The sequence below is a fragment of the Vulpes vulpes genome, chromosome 9, assembly GCF_048418805.1.
Source record: "Vulpes vulpes isolate BD-2025 chromosome 9, VulVul3, whole genome shotgun sequence".
NCBI lineage: Eukaryota > Metazoa > Chordata > Mammalia > Carnivora > Canidae > Vulpes > Vulpes vulpes.
Window position 1 is genome coordinate 28,725,979 of NC_132788.1, and position 20,651 is coordinate 28,746,629.

General features: G+C 33.1%; 1 protein-coding gene across 1 annotated transcript in view; it reads right to left on the reverse strand.

The window, feature by feature from the left end:
* Positions 1-20,651, reverse strand: part of GALNTL6 (polypeptide N-acetylgalactosaminyltransferase like 6) — a 1,143,667-nt gene that overhangs the window by 621,611 nt on the left and 501,405 nt on the right. The window contains exon 5 of the mRNA XM_026017526.2: positions 3,652-3,818. Within this exon, the coding sequence (XP_025873311.1) occupies positions 3,652-3,818 (167 nt within the window). The remainder of the gene's footprint in view (positions 1-3,651; positions 3,819-20,651) is intronic.

Sequence of the window (20,651 nt, forward strand, 5' to 3'; positions counted from 1 at the left end):
TCTAAACTGAGAACTGCTGGAGATGGCATGCACCTGTTTTTGTTTTGTTTTGTTTTGTATGATAACCGGGTCAACCTTATTCAATAAGATTTTTAAAAATCACTTTGTAATATTTAAAATTATTCTATAATTATAAAATATTTTAGTATTTTTTTTCTCTATTGCTATGAAAACAACTACTACAGAATTTGACAATTACTAGAGGGCTTACAATATTTGGAACTCTGAATTCCAAGTGATTTTCAACTTGTGCTACTAAGATAGCTAACATGTTGGTTCTTCTTTTTTTTCTTTTTTCTTTGCACATGTAGCTATTCTATTGACCTAAAGAACATAAAATATAAGGCAATAATATTTGATTAAGCTTTGTCAAAACCGTATTGCCTTTGGCCAAAGGACATTGCAGAATATCCAGAAAAGCTATAATGCAGAGGTGTTTAGATGTACAGACTTGAAATTGGAATGTATTTCTAAAATAAATATAAAGTATAAAATTACAGAAATATAATTTCTTAAAGGAAGCCAAAAACCCATATCTTCCTGTACTTTAAATTTTGTCTGGCCTACTTAGTTTGATTTTTAAAGAACTGGTGAAAAAGACCCTACATGTTGCAGGCTTACAATTTCTGGTTGTCCAAAAAATGTATAAATACACTTTAAAATATATTAACTTTTAACAGCATGTGTAGAGATAATATCATAACAAAAAGAAGCAGCAAAATCATCTTTGTCTTAGAGGTTCTGTAAACAAGAGATGTCCTAAGATATCTTCCTTCTCTTATAATGGAGAAAATAAACTTAAAAGGAATTTTGATAAACACTCATGTAAGGCCCCTCACATAACATAAGTAGGTAACATGACCATGATCTTTTTATTCTCCTTTTGATGAACCTTTAGAATGTAATTTTTCTTCCATATCTGTAGTAAGTTACTTACCTAATGGTACAATTTGATTTTTTTAATGTTATAGCAATCTTAACTTTTCTAATGTGCTATAAATTACTACAATTTGTCCTCACATGCCCTCTGCCTTCTTTTGCTTCTGGAGACAATAAATGATGATGATAGATAGATAGATAGATAGATAGATAGATAGATAGATAGATGATAGATAGATAGATGATAGATAGATATTCTTGTGGAGTAGATTTTATTAAATCGAGAGGATCCTCACAAAGAAGTATAGACACTCTTTATTATAGCAGCAGGGGAATATTTGATGACTAGAAATCAATTTTTGAGAGAAATTACTCTCCTTTACAGTGTACAATTCATTCAACCATTCAAGGCAGCTCTCCATCCTGACCTCTTTACAAGAAGTTACTTAGATATCTAAAAACTATCTTCACTTTGATTAAAAAAAAATCTGAGAAATAGAATTCGTTAACCTGATATCATATAGTTAATAGTTGGTGTTGGAATTATAACTTGTGTTCTTCATGTTAACCTTCTGTATTTCTCATAATTCAGGAAGGAGGATTGAATTAGGTCCACCTAACCCCCATATTTTGTCAGATGAGATTTTTTCAATCTGAAATAAAAATTTGAAAGAATAATCTTTCCTATTCCATGCAACTTTTGAATTATGACATATTCTAAAAGATTACAGAAGTATTTTATCACATTTTTCTTGCAAAGCTTATTTTTCCATATATCAACAGTATAACATAATTAAAAGTAATATTCAAAATATTTTAACCTTTTGAAAGTTTAGTGTTCATAAAATAATACTTTCAACTTGATAGTTCATAGGAATAGAATCTCTAAATTAAAGATATACTAAAACATAAAAATTATTGTTATCCTTAAAAATGCCCAATAGAAAAGTCAAAATCACCATTACTATCCCAAATAATACTTTTTTTCTTTGTTGTACTTCTGTTACACTAATTACATTGACAGTCCTCTGTCACTTACTTCCCATGTAACATATGAAGAAAGATAGTCCATCAAAATTGCCACTGTACAAAAGATGACAATGATTTTAAGTCAAGACAAATGTAGATGCCACTACTTTCTCCCTCTTTAAAGATGTTCAAGTGAAAAATGTCTCTGAGAAAATTTCGGCAAAAAAATGCTCTGTAAGCCACAATTTTCTGCTACCAAGTGTTTCCTACTATATTATCTATAGGTCAAAAGTCTGCTGTTAATTATGTAGAAAATGCTGCACAGAACATTTCTCTTAGTAGCAATCAACCACAAAAGACCATCTATTTGGTGATGTGCAGCTCCAGATCTTTATTTCCTCTTTTCATTCTTTTATTTAAAAGCAAAGTTTAAAGTTTTAGCTTTAACGCATTAAATACTTATTTTTAGTCTGAGGTATAGTGATTACTTTGAAATAAGTAGCCTCAATTAGAATAGAACAGAAATTAATGTGTTATTTAAATAAATTTGTAAGTAATAAATTCCAGCATTAGATACTGGATGCATTATTGGGTAGTATTAAGTGCATATCTACCTAAGCAACACTATTTGCCTTTACCTAAGGCAAAAACTATTTGAAATCAACCTAAATTACCAACTTGGTAGTTTGTTATTTTAATGAAATGTTAGACAACCTAATTTTGGTCATACAAATTTCAAAACATGTTAATTTCATGTAAACTATGAAGTATTTGAAGTATATCATTAAAGTCTGGGACTCTGTTAAAGAAAACTTAAGATTAACACACTGAACAGTTTTACTTTTATAGAATTTTTGAGAGTATGAAGAAACTGACATTTTTGTTGCAAATGAGATTTTCAAAACTTCAGTTAACCCATTTGAGTTCAAGATGCAACAGGATAACATGCAATTAAACTCTTTTACTGCCATTCTCTCTTACAGAAATACGGTATAGTTAAGCAGAGCTCCTTCATGCAATAAAATATATGGTAGACCGTTGCATTCCCAAACAGATGAACATCATTAGAAAAGGTTTCCTCCTGTTCACTCACATCAGCCAAAAGAGAGAAGTTTAACTTTCCATACAGTATTAACAATTCTCACATTCAGAACAAAGGTGATTAATGAAGCCCTAATCTCAGGAAACTTTCTATGATTTTATTTCCCTGTCTTATAAACCATATCATGTTTTTCAGAATGGTAGAAATATTAAAACTTCTGTCAAATTTTCTGATACATACTGGACTTTTTTGGTTATTGTTCAGATAGGGAAAATAGTTGGAATTGCTAAGTAAAAATATTTGTGTTATTTACAATTTCTGGTATTTATGAAGTAACACAAGCACAACCTAGAGATAGATCATACAGGCAAATAATAGAGCAGATGCCTTTCAGAAACAGGAACAGATTTTTATAAATCTACTGGAATATTTCCCCATTCATATGTACTTACAATAACATATTTTACAATGTTTGTCCTGAAGCTGAAAGAACTTGAGGCATTTTGCCAACACCTGTCTAATTTACAACAGAAGTGTAATGCAAATGTCTTCTAGTTTCCCAAACAACACCAATACCTTCTCATTCATTTCTTTTACATTTGGCCAACATTTTATGAAAGCACAACATAGGCAAAACTTCATAATCACCTTCCAGATAGAATCAGAAAGAAACATCAAAATAATTTTCCAACCTTTTTAAAGCCAGTAATGATTATGTAGGTAATAACAGAACCAAATAAAATATATTAACTGTATCTTACCTCTATCACTGAAGTCATCTACTAGGATGATTTCTGCTATCAGACTCTCCGGAGTTCGGTTAATTATACTGTGGATAGTACGCAGGAGTGAAGTCCAACCTTCATTATGAAATGGGATAATAATGCTGGTGTTTGGCAGCCTTTCCAGGTACATCTTGTGCTTACAACTAGAGATGTAGAGGAGGAAAAAAAGCAATATCAAATGCAAAATGATAGATATCTTTTACTGCTCTTTACTCACCGTTATCAAACATCTGTGAAAACTAGACTTTGTCTAATACTTTTCCAATCAGAGCTTGTACATCATAATAATTACTCAGTTCATTCCTGAAATTCATTAATAATCCCTCTTCACATGTGCTCTTAATGAAATAATTATTTATCCTTTTTGTATCAGGAACTCAGGTATTAGGTAAGAAGTGCATAGAAACATGTTATTGTTGGTATAAACTTTTCCTAATATTACTAATAATAATGAAAACAAATTTTATGAGTTAAAATTGTTTTCACTTATAACTAGTTAAGGTTTAGAGAGTTTTCCTGAGAAGTTCTAGAAATCCAACTTCTGTAATAATTACGCTCAGTTAATCAGTTTGAGTTGTGTGTTTCAATGGCTAGGAGATATTTAAGCTCTATGGGGATAAACACAGTTTTACAATGAAATAAATGAAGAGGTAATCTTAAATAAGCATATACTGATACAACCACATAATAACATTACCTTAAGAATCGAACCCAGACATTATCACATTTCTAGTGGAAATTATAAGCAGAGCCCATGTTGCTTTATTCATTATGAAAAAGTCTGAGATACCAAAAAGAACGTGGGCTTTAACTTTTGGCATAGTTAAAAGCAATTTACTATGTGTAACTGTTATTTTTGCATATTTTTGATTTATTTAATTAATTTATAAGCTGCACAAGGACAGGAATCTGGTCTCAAATCTCATTTACTTCTTAGTTCAGCAAGTTGCCCAAATTTTATTGAGGATGACAAATTCACTTGTTTGTGAAATCTTTGAGTTACTTCAAAGCAAAATAGAGTAAAATTTCAATCAATTATTAAATTCAGTGAATTTTTTGCTATGAATAACTTGAAAACAAAAAATAGAGTGGAACTCTAGAAATGGTTTCAATTTAAATGTAAAAACATCTAGTGCTTCAGCTTTTGCCAGGACACAGACTACTATTTAGTCTCGATGAGGAAACAAACCACAGCATGCTTTGATGTATGTGTAGATCTACCAAGATGTATAGAAATGCACTAGAATATTCAAAACCATATTTACTTAAAATATTTTTCCCAGTCGTTTCAAGACTTTATTTTACTATGGTCTCAATAAGATATATTAAATATTGCTGTGAATCTACAATCAAAGTCGCCTTACAGCTTGGAAAAACATGACAATGTAATTAAAGCCAACAAAACTAACTATCTTGGAAAATAAAATTAAATATTTTAAATACATATTCTGAATATACAAATATAAACACTTCCTTTTTTATTCTGTCCCTTTATTATCAGCTATTTAATTTCAGAATTTATTTGTAACAATATCTATAAAACAAGTAGACTTTGTTGCTTTTAAATATGATGAAAAGAGTTGGCAAAAGCATCAAGATTATATCATGAAATACTAGACATTAAATGCTAGAAAAAAATCTGAAATTCATTTTAGGATAACACAGAATGGCTAAAAAATTATAATAACGTATAAAAAAGATCTGTAAGTGATTTCTGAGGAAGTATTGTGAAATAGATGCTTTTACACAGAATGCACAAGTCTGGAAAAGAGTGCTAAAGTAATTCAACATACATTGTTATAATCATGTAGACCTATTCCAACAAAGCCAAAGACCCAGATTATGGTGCTTCACTATATCAATATATCAATATTTTGAACCTACTTCTGCAAACCATCATACCCAACAATGCAACTGGGAATGCAACTGATATTCCCAAGAAGGCAAATTATTTTTCAAACATAAGATGAGACATTGCACATATCACTGGGTTATAAATTGAACAAGAATTGCATTCAGAGCAATCCCCTCTAAGCAATCAATAGCGATGTATGACAGCTCTATACAATCTATTCAGAAAAAAGGCAGACACAGATGCAAGACTGATCCTGTGCAAATAAGGCTTTCCTGCATAAAAATGCTTTCAATAATTTCTCTCTGTGAGTTCAAACTATTACCACAAATAAGATGTGAAAAGATCTCTTCTATTCATTCATTCACCTAAATTACAATGATATACTGAAGGTTGATATAAGCCAGGATCCAAAATGGAGATAAAACAATGATCAAAACCTAATCCTTGACTTTAAGACATTTACAACCTAAGAGGAGAAACAGACTAGAGAGCTGGAGTTTTAAACTTAAACTGATAATGTAGAGATTTTATAGGATGTTATAGTTGCTAAGAGAGTCCCCTGAACCAGTTTGGAAAGTGTTGCAGAAATTCAAGAGCTGAAGGTGGCCAGCAAAGATAGGTTCAATATATATTTAGGAATAAACTGACATGACTTGGTGACTGTCTGGGAGAAGAAGTTTAAGGAGGACTCCCATGTTTTGGACATGGCAATTGATCTTATGAAATGCAGACTGACATATGAGCACAGCCTGAGGGGCACATCTTCAGGGGTGCAAGCCTTGGAGGCGAAGAGGGGGTCAATTCTGACCATATTTAGGTTGAAGTGTCAAATATCCTGCTGAACAAAGCAATTATATATATGGTATACTCATCTTTTTGTCTATGTATATATCTATGTGCATGTATATGTTTTTGGCTCCAGAAAAGATCTGTTTTACTGGAGGAACAGGCTTGTGAGTGATAGGCTATACTAGATGGTGCCAGTGGACCACAGTATTTCCTGAGCATTCACCAGCCCAGTATATGACAAGAGGATCCTTAATTATACCTGCAGTTCACCAACTGAGTGCTTTCCCTCATCTCTGAACAAAAGCAGATTAGAAGTTCTGGGGGAAATTAATGCCCCCCCAGAGCATGTATCAACCAATGAAGAAGGGAAGTTGGAGAATAAACAGTCCTATGATGAGATAACTGTGAGGTATATTCTATATTGTGTACCAGTTTCCCAGCAAGACTGACCTTCAGTTGCCCACAGCGATAAGCATGTTGACAGTATATCTTTTACTGGCTTTTTTCCTTTCCATGTCTTACTTCCTCATTCAGCCTCCCTAGGTACTTTCTGAGATTCCTCCTCAAAATTACTATAGTCAAGTGCTCCTGGGTGGCTCATTTGGTTGAGCATCTGCCTTCGGCTCAGGTCATGATCAAGTCTTGCATGAGGCCAGGGCTGGGGCTGAGGGGTGGGGGGTGGGCCTGCTGAGTTGTGAGTCTGCTTCTCCTTCTGCCCCTCACCTCACTAGTGCTCTCTCGCTCTCTCTCACTCTCTCTGTATCTCTCAAATAAATAAAATCTTTAAAAAATTACTACAAATTTTTGTCTCAAGGCCTGCTTCTAAGGGAAATTGTTCTTAGACATAGGCATATAAATTATACCGTACTTGTCAAAAACAGACTTTCAATATAAAGTGATGGTCAAAATTCTTTAAAAAATATTACTTCTGTTGCATTATGAGGCTTGCAATTTGTTATGCCTGCAGACATTTAAATTTTTTTTTATATTTTCATGTATTTTATTTCTTTCAACTTCTTAATTTCTTTCTTTTAAAAAAAGATTTTAATATTTATTTATTCATGAGAGACACACACAGTAGGCAGAGACACAGGCAGAGGGAGAAGCAGGCTCTGAGCAGAGCCTGATGCAGGACTCGATCCCCATGATCACAACCTGGGCAAAGGCAGACACTCAACCACTGAGCCACCCAGGTGCCCCTCAACTTCTTAATTTCTGATGCTCTGCCCAGAGTCTTCCCCATGCCTAATAAAATACAGCTATCATGACTTGACACAGTGTAATATAAAAATAGCCTTATCCTAATCAGCAGATTATTAGCAATAAAGTTACCTTCTTTACATGTATGTGTATATTTTTTTTTCAATTAGACCAACATGGAAAACTCCCTAATATCTTGTGCTGATTCATTTCTCAAATATTGAAAAATCATACTTTATACATCAGACGTCTAGGTTCACATGATGGCTTTGCCACTCACACCCATGTGACAAGGGGCAGGTTATTTAACTTCTGTAAGACTAATTTTCTCTCTGTGGGGCACTGCAGGGGAAAAAAAGAATAAATTAATTTAATTAAATAATTAAATTTTATTTTTTAAAAATATTTTATTTATTCATTCAGAGAGAGAGAGAGAGAGAGAGAGAGAGGCAGAGACACAGGCAGAGGGAGAAGCAGGCTCCATGCAGGGAGCCCGACATGGGATTCCATCCCAGGTCTCCAGGATCACACCCCAGGCTGCAGGCGCTAAACCACAGCGCCACCGGGGCTGCCCAATAATTAAATTTTAAAAGCCCCAACAACCTTCATAATATGTTCATGAGAATTAAGTTACATAGTCCATGCAAAGAACTTCGTACGGTAAGCATATCTGATAATAGCAAAGGTTTGATAAATAATACATTATTGTCATTGCTGTTATTGCTTCTTAATTGTTATTATTTTATCTGTCAAGTCCTCTGTGGAAGGAGGGAGGAAACTAGGAGAGACTGGGACTACGTGAGGGAAAGTGAGAGACACTTAGGATGGGAAGTTGAATAAATTATGGTTTCTTCCCTTAAGGATTCACAGACCAGTAGGCAGATATATAAAATGATTTGACTCAAATGACACAAGTGACATAATAGATGGCACACAGCAATCAGAGCCCAAAGGAAATATGACTAACTTTGTCTGAAAGAATTAGAGAAGTCTTTATAGATGAGTCTGTATGTTAAGAATAGATCATGTAGGGTCTTTAAAGTGATTCTAAGGAATCTGGACGTTAGCCGGAAGTCAACGTGAAATATTTCACATACTGTTAGTGATGAGGGAGACAGGATCATGTTTACATATTAGGGCAGACAATGAAGAGAGCAGAGATGAGACAGAAAGATTGGAGATTGTAATAGTTTTGGCAAAAGATAATGAGGATACTGATCTGATTTTTTACTCTAAAGAAAACCAGGGTTTAATCTGATTGAATTATATTTAGTCATTCTAGTACTTAACTTGCTCCAAAGAAAACTGAATTCATTCCCAACCTCAGCCACTGGATTCTAGGAGTTGTGCTCCAAATGACTGCTTCTCAGCATTACTAGAAATATTGAAGCATATCCAAGGCTTTATTAAGAATCTGCAACCTGTATATTTTAGGCTTAATTTCAAGTCAGGTTGAGAATGGAAATATGTTAAATATGAAAACAATATGGTAATATGGAACTGTGTTGAAGAAATAAGTAAAATAAAGTCAAACACAATTTATGTGTTTATGTTACAGGTAGGTAGCAAATTTCTGAAGAGAAAATAGGGACCAATTAAAACATTTTTGCATTAAGCTTATAGGAATATGAATGAAAATGCCGGTAATTATTGCATTTCGTATTGCTATGTTATTTTAAAATAAGCATTTGCATAAAATTAACTTCGAGTTTAAGAATGGCTTAGAGATGAGTCATTAAATTAAGTAAGAGATGTTACATAACATATTTTTGTTAAGTAACAATTTACCTAAATGATGGCAAAAACACTCTTCAAATTTTAAATGTACCAGAGAGACAAAAGAAATAGTTTAAGTTCTTTTAAAAGTTACTTGAGAGAAATGACAAATCAGGAAGGTATATTAAAAAGCTAACAAAAAATTAATCTATAATTATTTTGCTAAACCATTCTTATTAATGAAAATAAATGGAAAGTTTCTCATATTCTTCTGTTTTCTCAAAACAAAATACACAAATGTTTTCTGATATTCCCTATTAGTATTTGATAAACTGAGAGATTTAAAAACTATTTTTAATTTGCAACATTGTCATATATAATGTCATTTTAAATATAATGTCATTCCTTTCATACTTATATTAATTTATCTTTATAATTTCATTGATTTCACACACAAAAATAAGATGTTTTTTCAACAATAGCAATAGGCCAATCAATGCATTTTAATTCAGATATATAAAAATAAGTACCAGACTTATTAATTATATATGTATACATATTCATATATATACACATACATATATATATTTATAGTGCTATTTTATATTTAAAGAGTTATTTTATTACTCATGCAACCAATGTCAACATTTTTATTGTGGGCATTTAACTAAACTTGCATTTGAGGTTCTTAAAACCTTCACATTCTCCTGACCATCACCTAAACATTCTGATGTACGAACTCAACTGCTCCTATGTTAATACTTTGCTAATGGCAAAGTCAAACTTAGCTTAACATTAGCCCAACCTCCAGGATCCTGTAAGTCTCCTTTAACATAAAAAAATTCCTTTGGAAACTTCCTTTATCTCTGCCCATCCCCCAACCCCCCTCCCCCCGACCAAGATATATGTTAGCAATCATCCTGCAAGCATATGGCCTCCTGGTATATATCTGAAGTGTCTCATGACCAAGGTTTTACTAGAGAGTAGTAAATGACATTTTTCTAACAACAGCTGGCCCCTCAAGGTCCTGGTAACCTTTCTTCCAAATTCCTTAGAGACTTGATGCTTTCCCTAATCCCCTCTCAACTTGAAAGTATATAATCAGCCACTCCTCATGACCTTGGTGCAGCTCTTTCTGCCCATGGGTCCTGTCTCTGTGCTTTAATAGAACCACCTTTTTGCACCAAAGATGCTTCAAGAAGTCTTTCTTGGCTGTTTGCTCCAGGACCCCAACATTTTCACATTGCATTCCCTCTTAGTACCTTAGGTTGAATATTTTGTTTTGGGTACACTATCAAAACACACATTTTTAAAATTTAAACTCTTGGATTGCAAGACATGAATAAAATGTTTCAGTGAACTTTTTTGCATATTTCAATCTATAGGTCATTCCATTAGTTTATTTAATGTATGGCTTTATTTTTGTTTTATTGTTTGTTTTTCTATCTGCTTATATTAAATATATCAGTCAGAATGTTATGTTGTGGTCATAAACAACCCCAAATGCCAATGGCTCCAAACAATGGCTCCATCTTTCTTGCTGCTTTATTTGTTCACCATTGTTTGGCAGGAGAGTCTCTGCTCACTGCAGTCAGTGCAAACAGCCAACGTTTTTACCATTGTTAATCACTCTGCTAGAGGTAAATGAGAACACTGATGGGTCTCAAGCTGGTAAATAAATGGTCTGTCTCTAAAATGACATATTGTGTTCTACTTACAACTCATTGGTCAGAATCAGTCACACAGCACAAGGGCCCAGAAAGTGCAATCCTATAGGATCCAGAAGGAATTACTCAGAAATATTTGGCAAATAAGCGTAATGAACACAGCTATTTTAGGCCTCTGCCTTCTTTCATTCAAAAAAAAAGGGGGGGGGGAGAAAAAGAAAAATAGAAACTACCTGACAAGATTACATTTAGATAAAATTTAACTAAATCTCTTTAATTTCTTCTTAGACAAAAAAAGTTATAATACATAAGGGTTCACATCTATAGAAACAGTTGCAACACATTTTAGAGCTGCAACCACATTTCAAAAATTATCAAATTTAGTTCCTTATTTAATTGAGAATTGAGACCTTTACAGATTTAGAAAGTTAAACAAATTATTTTACAGTCAAATTGGCAAAATAATATAGCAGGTAAAGAAATGGTACAATGATGGGTACTATTCCTGACCTAAAAGTTTACAATTTTCTGTAAAGCATTTATAACTCATACAGCTAGATAGCACAGAACAAAGAATAAGAACCCAATATTCATCACTTCTGCTTACATAATCTTTTGGAAATTTGATTGTCATCCTATTTTTTAGCCTTTAAAACATCTCTATAAGAATCTGATCATTTAGAAGTATGTAAATGCTGTAATATTTTTAAATGGGCTAAGCAATTACTTTAGTACCTCAAATATTTTTGTGAAATGTACAATGTATTCTCCATAGATATTTTTAGAAATAAACCATTGAATAATATATACAAATAAATATCTATAACTAAAAAATTATGACAAATTGTTATTTGAATACAGGCCCTCAAGGGGCCTGGACCCCTGGGCCAAAGGATTATTTGCATCACTAACATTTCACTATTAGGGAAAGAAAATAAGTAGATATAATTAATTTTTTTAATTTTTATTTATTTATGATAGAGAGAGAGAGAGAGGGAGGGGCAGAGACACAGGCAGAGGGAGAAGCAGGCTCCATGCACCGGGAGCCCGACGTGGGACTTGATCCCGGGTCTCCAGGATCGCGCCCTGGGCCAAAGGCAGGCGCCAAACCGCTGCGCCACCCAGGGATCCCAATTAAATTGTTAAAATCAGTGATAAAGAGACAATATTAAAAGCAGCCAGAAAAAAGAAAAAAAGATAGAAATCCAGAGAAACACAGACCAGGATGGTAGCAGACTTCTTGTTAAAAATAATACAGGATAGTGAGGAAGTGGGGAGCATCTTTTAGGTACAGGAAAAAAAAATTAAAGAGAAAAATAGTTTTCCTTAGTCAATGAAATGTACTTCAAAAACAAAGTCAAAATGAAAACATTTTCAGATACACAAATATTGAATGAACTAATTCATCAGAAAATCTACACAAAAAGTGTTACAAGAAGTCCTTGAGAAAAATAGACAAATGAAAATTTTTATGTAGAGAAAAGAGAAAAAATAACAGGAAAGTTAATTATGTGGGTAAACAATAAAATTACTAGTTTATTTTCAATATCTAAAAAGATAATTGCTTTGTGTACAGCAAAAATGACAGCAATGCATTTTGAGATTTATAATAGAAATTGAAGCAAAATGTATATTGACAATAGTATAAAGACCAGAGGTAGAAAAATGCATACATGCTTTTCTAAGGTTCTTATACTATAAATCAAGTCATAACATTACTTAAAGGTAGACCATAAGTTAATATTATATTCCATCAGCCCTAAACAACCACTAAGATAACACAGTAAAGAGTTATATCTAATATGCCCCCCCTCAAAAGATTAAATGGAATAATTAAATATGTAGTTAAACTGAAAGAAGCTACAGACAGGAGAAGAGGAGAATAAGATTAAATAGTAAAAATAGAAAATCAATAGTAAAATGGTATATTATGACAACCATATGGATAATCACATTGAATGTAAATGGTCTAAGCACCCACATAAAAGGGAGAGATTTCAGAGTACTGCCTGCTACCTCCAACAACTCATTTTTTTTAAAGATTTTATTTATTTATTCATGACAAACACAGAGAGACAGAGACACAGGTAGAGGGAGAAGCAGGCTCCATGCAGGGAGCCTGACATGGGACTCGATCCCAGGTCTCCAGGATCAGGCAGGCCCTGGGCCGAAGGCAGTGCTAAACCGCTGAGCCACCCAGGCATCCCAAACATGTAAAATGTTATTGCATAGTAATGACTACATTAAACCGGCAAAGAGTTATATTTTGAGCTTCCTTTGGGGCCCATGTTCTCCGTGATTTTGAGCCATTTTTTAATAATCATGGTAATAATCATGGTAATAATCATGGTAATTCCCCGAAATGGTGATAAAGACAGTACCAATTCAGATCCAATTACTTTCATTAGGATGTATGTGGGGGGAAACCAATTCAAAATACTACAATTTGCTTGACTTCATTAATACAGGGGAAAAATTATATATATATATATATATATATATATACACTATATATGCATATATACATACATATACATATATATACATGTACATATAGTACATACTGACTTTGTTTTGATACATTTGTGTCAGTTTCAATATGATGTACAGAACCCTAATAAGTAATTGATTTATTGTCCCGGTCTATCCGAAGCCATTTAAATGGCTTTGCTGATAGATGACGGTTCAGGTAGTTTAATTCTGTGAAGTTTATTTTAAGAAGATTCCTGTACTAGATTATCAGAATAGCTAAGTATGTTATAGTTAGTCAACCACATCTACATATATTTTTTAACTTCTCAAGGGAATCACTCATTCTCAGAAAGGGGAGGACATTTCTTTATATTCTTTCAACTTTTTGTCATTTGATTTCTTGAAAAACCATTTTGGTTCAGCTAAAGTTCTCTCAGCCCATTCTCAACAGCAGCAGAATAAAATGTCAACTTGGCATCTGGCTACTGACAAGCATACTATAGAGCATATCTATAGAAGTCATTTCCAGGCACCAATTTACATAGTAATTGTTTTAATGTCAGCATATTCAATTTTCAATGGCTGCTTTTAGTCACACTGTTTTTCTGTTCTAATCTTGCCATGTCAGTTGGGTTTGATAAAGCAGTGATAACTAGCAATTTATTTTGTCGTTGACAGGCCTGAAAAATTGGTTTGGAATGCCGAGTATATGTAAGTGTGTTTTTTTAGTGGGGGTGGGAGATAATCACTATGTATGTATGTATGTATGCATGTATGTATTTGGTCACCTATTGCATAGGAACTGTTTTGTAAGTTAATATTTTAGATGGTGATATGATTAATGCTTTAATGTAATGTGTTATTTTATGTCTATACTGAGGAACAAAAGAGTTTTCTGTTTCATGGCTCTATCTGTTCATTGTAGCAGAAATATATTGAACGCAGAGGGAAAGGCAAAAGAGGAAGCAAGAGATACGCAGTGATCAGAATATGGAGGCAGGTGTTGGATTTTCTTACTCTGCTATTACTTTTAATGCAACAAGGAGTCTTTTAAGTATTTTAGCTGGGGGGATATAATGATCTGCCTTAATTCTTAGAGCTCACTATTGCTCGTTCTGCTGAATGTATTGCACAAGAGCAAGAGGGAGTGTGTAAGGGAGTGTGTTGGATTCCAATTAGGAAATGACAGTGGGGGATCCCTGGGTGGCCCAGCGGTTTGGCGCCTGCCTTTGGCCCAGGGCGCGATCCTGGAGACCTGGGATCGAATCCCACATCGGGCTCCTGGTGCATGGAGCCTGCTTCTCCCTCTGCCTGTGTCTCTGCCTCTCTCTCTCTCTGTGTGACTATCATAAATAAATAAAAATTAAAAAAAAAAATAAAGTTATAAAAAAAAAGGAAATGACAGTGGATATAGTTGAGATTCAGTGATGTGCATGCATTTGAGATCCTATTGGCACTACCTTTTGGGTACAGAATTAATAGGCCATTGTAGATGAGATCAGCAAGGAAAGAGTAAATAAAATGAGGCACCTGGGAGCCAGTACAGAGCATCAGTGAACTTTAATATCTAGCCATCAGATAAAGATGAACTGTTTGTAGGGGAGACTGGAAAGATCTGGGGATAAAAAGCAAATGTGTTCCCATTGCTCAAAACAGAGACAAGAGTGCTTAAAAATGAAAGAAGGGACAAAGTCTGGAAAGTTTCCTGAGACAAAGACTTTTAAATATATTGGATTTTGGCAACATGGAAATAATTAGTGACTTTGGCAAGAAAAAAATCTAATGACACTGCAGTGTCTTGAATCAAATTAGAACTGCTTTAGAGTGGAATGGGAGTTGAGGAAATCAATATTTATATAGAAGTTGGAGTTGATAGCTGGAGGGAAAAATAGGTAAAGAAGTCATTGTACAGATGCGGAGGTATCAAAGCTTTTTTATCATATAAAATTAAATTTAAGCTAGAATAATAAAATATAAAAATATTAATATCTAAATTCTCCACTTCTGCAGAAAATACCAAACACTTCAAAACAAATAGGCATATATTACTATATACAAAACCCTAGAGATTGGTATGTATGACATTGACTCAGATGATAAGGTCTACCAGAGGAATAAATCACTTCATTTGGTAATAATAAAGAAGTGAAATAAAATTATTTGTCTTGGAGAAAATGGAGAGTGATTTATTCTTTTAAATAGCTTTACTGAGATATGATTCACATACCATACAAATAATTTGTTTTATCATTTAGGATGCAAGATTCAATAGTTTTTAGTGTCTTCATAGCCTGTGCAACTATCAGCATAAACAATTTTAAAATGTATTTATCAGTTCAGAAATAAAACTTACACCCTTCCTCTTATCCCGTCACAGCCCTAAAGTAACTACTGTTTATTTTAGCTTCTACAGATTTCCGTTTTCTGAACATTCACATGAAGAGAATCATATATATTATGTGACACTTGGATCTTGTTTGCATTTAGCGTCATGTCTTCAAAGTTAATCAAAGATGTAGCATTTATAATTATGTTATTCTTTTTTATGACTGAATAATCTTCCATAATTGTATGGATATACCAAATTTTGTTTATATATTCATCTATCAGTGGACATTTGGGTTTTTTCTACCTTTTGGATTATGAATAAGGTTGCTATAAAAATATATAATTTTTGTGGGGACATAAGTTTTCATTGCTCTTGAGTGTATACCTAGACACGGAGTTGCTGAGTTATATGTTAATTCTGTATTTAACTGTTTGAGGAACTGCCAAACTATTTTCCAAAGAATGATGCCATTTTGCATTCCCACAAGAAACATAGGAGTATTCAAATTTCTCTACATCCTTGACATTTTATTTGAACTCTTGGCTCTCGTTATCCTACTGGATGTGAAGCAGCATCTTATTTTGGTTTTGATCTTTATTTCTAATGATTAATGATGATGAACACCCTTTTATGAATTTGAGTATTCAGATGATCTGCCCATATTTTAACTGGGTTGTTTGCCTTTTTATTATTGAATTATAAAAGCTCTTTATGTATTTTAGTTACAAGCCCTGTATCAGATAAATGATTGGCAAATATTTTCTCTAAATCTGTGGGTTATCATTGCCTTCCTGAGGGTATACTTTGAAGCATAAGAATTTTTCATTTTGATGAAGCCAAATTTATCTGTTTTTTTTCTTGTATTTTTAATACTTTGGTATTATAGCTAAGAATACTTTGTCAAATAAAAGGTCATGAAGATTTATTTCCACATTTTTTTCTTTTAACACTTACGCTGAGGTCTTGGATACACTTTGTGTTGATTTTTATGTTTTCTGCGTAAGGATCATTCTTTTGCATGTGGCTATCTAATTGTCTCGGTACCAATTATTTAAAAATAGTTTTGGGGGGGCAGCCTGGGTGGCTCAGTGGTTTAACACCACTTTCAGCCCAGGGCCTGATCCTGGAGACCTGGGCTCCAGTACCACATCAGGCTCCCTGCATGGAGCCTGCTTCTCCCTCTGCCTGTGTCTCTGCCTCTCTCTCTCTCTCTCTCTCTCTGTCTCTCATGAATAAATAAACAAAATCTTAAAATAAAAATATTTTTTTCCATATGAAAAGTTTTGGCTAATCAAAAAATCAATTAATCGTGGATGTATAGAATTATTTCTGGACTCTCAATTATATTCTATTGATCCAAATATCTATCCATACATCAATGCCACACTATCTTCATTACGGTTGCTTTATTATAAATTTGAAATCAGGAAGCATATGTCATCTTATTTGACTACTATTCTTCAGGATTATTTTGACTATCCTTGTCCCTTGCAATTTCATATGAATTTTAGGATCAGCTCATCAATTTCTGCAAAGATGTCAGCTGGGATCCTGATAGGGAATTCACTGAATTTGTAAATCATTATGGGATGTTTTGCCATCTTCACAATGTTAAATTTAATCCACAAACATGAGACGTTTTTTCCATTTCTGGAATTTGCCTTAACAATGTTTTGTAGTAGTTTTTTTTTTTTTTTTTAAGATTTTATTTACTTATTCATGAGACACGTGGGAGGGGCGGGCAGAGACACAGGCAGAGGGAGAAACAGGCAGAGGGAGCCCGACATGGGACTTGATCCCAAATCTCCAGGATCACATGGTGGGCTGAAGGCGGCACTAAACCTCTGAGCCACCCGGGCTGCCCTGTTCTGTAGTTTTCAAAGTATTATGTTTGATGTCACTTTTGTTCAATTTATTCCTAAGTACTTTGTTCATTTTGACTTAATGGTGAATGGAATCGTTTTCTTAATTTCATTGTCAGATTATTCATTGTTAAGTGTATAAAAATAAAGTGATTTCTGTATATTGCTTTTGTACCCTGCCACCTTGCTGTACTTGTTATAATAAGTTTTATTTATTTATTTATTTAGTGTATTTACCAAGATTTTCCATAAAGGAAATTATGTCATCTGCCAATTAATTAATTGATGTTAATTCTTTCTTTACAATTTAGATGTCTTTTATTTATTTTTCTTGCTTAATTGCCTGGGCTAGAATATACAGTACAGTGTTGAAGTGTTGAATAAAATTGTTGAAATGAGACACCCATTTTATGCCATAATCATATGGGGAAATACATCCAATTTTTCACCAGTAAGATATCAGCTTTTAAAACTGGCAGATTTTCAAGGTGCCTGAATGGCTCAGTCAATTAAGCATATGATTCTTGGTTTCAGATCAGGTCCTGATCTCATAGCTCATGAGATTTAGCCATATGTTCAGCTCTGTGCTGAGTGGGAGTCAGCTTGGATATTCTCTCCCTCTACCCCTTCCCCCACTCATGCTCTCTTTCTTTCTTTAAGATAAATAAATAAATCTTTTAAAAATGGCATATTTTCTCACCTTTTTAATAAATAGGTTAAAATATTAATCTCTACTCCTCATTTCAATAAACTTCTGTGGGTGGGAGTAAAATAAAGAAGGAACAAATTTAGAATTGCTATTGCTGGATTAATCTTACAGAATAATATACAACACTATATCAAATTCCCATTCTTCTCTTTAAGAAATTAAAGTTGTGAATCCCTTTTTCAACCTTACGTTTTCAGTTTTATGTTATTTGATCCTTTTCTTGTTAAAAGGTTAAAAAATATACTTTAAAATTCACTAGACATTTTTAAGCAGCTGTAATTTTATTTTTAGAAGTTTTTTTTTGTTTTATTTTTTATGTTGTGTGTGCCTGCACAACTTTCAAATTACCAGTCTTTTAGACTCTAGTGCCCTTGTGCTCATCCTCATTCCACCTTTCTAAGAATCTGTTTCATGATCTGTCATTTATTCCAAAAGCTAAATGTCTGACAGCTCTTGAACTGTTAACTATGTTAGGAGAATTTTCCTTTCAACAAGACATACTTTTTAGTTATAGTGATAAAAACTCTTCCATATCCTTCAGGCGTTAGTCAATAAATGAGATGTGTGTGTAATTATTTTGTTATTTTACTATGGCTTTTAAAAAAGTATCCCTAGAAACATAAAAATGTACTGAAGTCTATACTAGTTTGCATAAACTGGCTCACAAAAAATATTGAAAGATACTCATTTGAATTATAGTTGTGAATGATTATTTCCTATCTGCTGTTCCTGGTCATTCTTCTCCCAATTTGCTGTTTGTGATTTAGCTGGGTTTCTTTCTTTCTTTCTTTCTTTCTTTCTTTCTTTCTTTCTTTCTTTCTTTCTTCTTCTTTCTTTTCTTTCTTCTTTCTTTCTTTCTTTCTTTCTTTCTCTTTCTTTTCTTTCTTCTTTCTTCTTTCTCTTTCTTTCTTTCTTTTTCTTTCTTTCTTTCTTCTTTCTTTCTTTCTTTCTTTCTTTCTTTCTTTCTTCTCTCTTCCTTTCTTCTTTTTCTTTCTTTTGTCATTGTTAGACATACCTTAGTCTGGAACCACATTTGATTCAAATGATACATTTCCCATCTCTCTCTTTGAAGTATTCATACCTGATTGGAGTGGATGAATAGTCATTTTAGCTTAATTTATTTCAGATTCATTTGTAAATTTGTTGAAAGAAGACACTTCATCAACTTCACAAGAAAATCATAATAAAAACATGAAAGAATGCCAGTGCCTCCCACATTTTTATGTAACTTTTGACATTGAGAAATTTTAAAAATTATCCTTGAACACTTTTGGATGATTAAACTCAAACATTTCTGTGAATGAGTTCTAGTATTCAATGGACAAGAGTCAAAACAGATAAATAACACTTTTCTATTTCATATAAAATTATTCTAAGCATATTCACTAAATCATAGCTTAAAAATTAGACAGTATAATTATTTTCCTCAAACTTAGAATTGACTCCTAAAATTTACTTGTTTTTACAATTTAAATTTTAGAATTACAGTTCATTTGATCTCCATATATTTTTTATCTTCATGATATAACTGGAGAAGAAGGAAGTTAAGCAGAAGGATTATCATCAGAAAGAAAAGAAATAACTGAATATATCATGCTGCAACTGATATGGTAAACCTGGTCTTAATTTTAATGATCTTAATACATGGTGAGATACATAAAGCAAGTGAGCATCCTCACTTGGTGAAGTGGGTAAATAGAAATTAAAAATGACAAATTGAATTGTTCAGCACCACAGTGCAAATCATGGAAGTAAAGTTTTTTAGAATTATTATTCTAAATAATTTCCAGAAGGCAGGAATGCTTAGTTTATAAGTCACTGAAAAATAAAAAATTCACTCAAAAGTTGTTTATGTTGAGAAATTGTGTTTTCTCACATATACTAAGTAGATTTTATGCACTATTCATCAAGGGAGAAGACTCCTTCCTCTCAATAGATGTTCACATGTAGAGGGATAGCCATTAGATTAATATTCCTCACCTCTATCTTCTCATACACTCTAGGAGAATGGAAGACACACAACAGATGAATTTGTGTTAGTGAGCTTATCAGGCTTGGCTCAGCCCCTCCTTCATCCTTCTGGTTTGGAATTTGCTTGCCTGCAGAGATCAGACAGCTAACTCTGTTCTTTATGCCTTATGTTATACAACTGTCCTTGCATGTTCAACAATATCTATGACTTGAAGGCTGAATCTGCCTCATTCTGGAATTCACACTTAGTCCACATCTAAATCATGCCGACCAAGATAACCCTATCAATAATAAAAATATATTTTAATTACCAACCATTTCTAGGACAATCTCTCATTTGGTTCTGAAATTGTACAGGTGGTTATACAACTACAACACTACTGAAAGCACTCATATAATCAAGGGG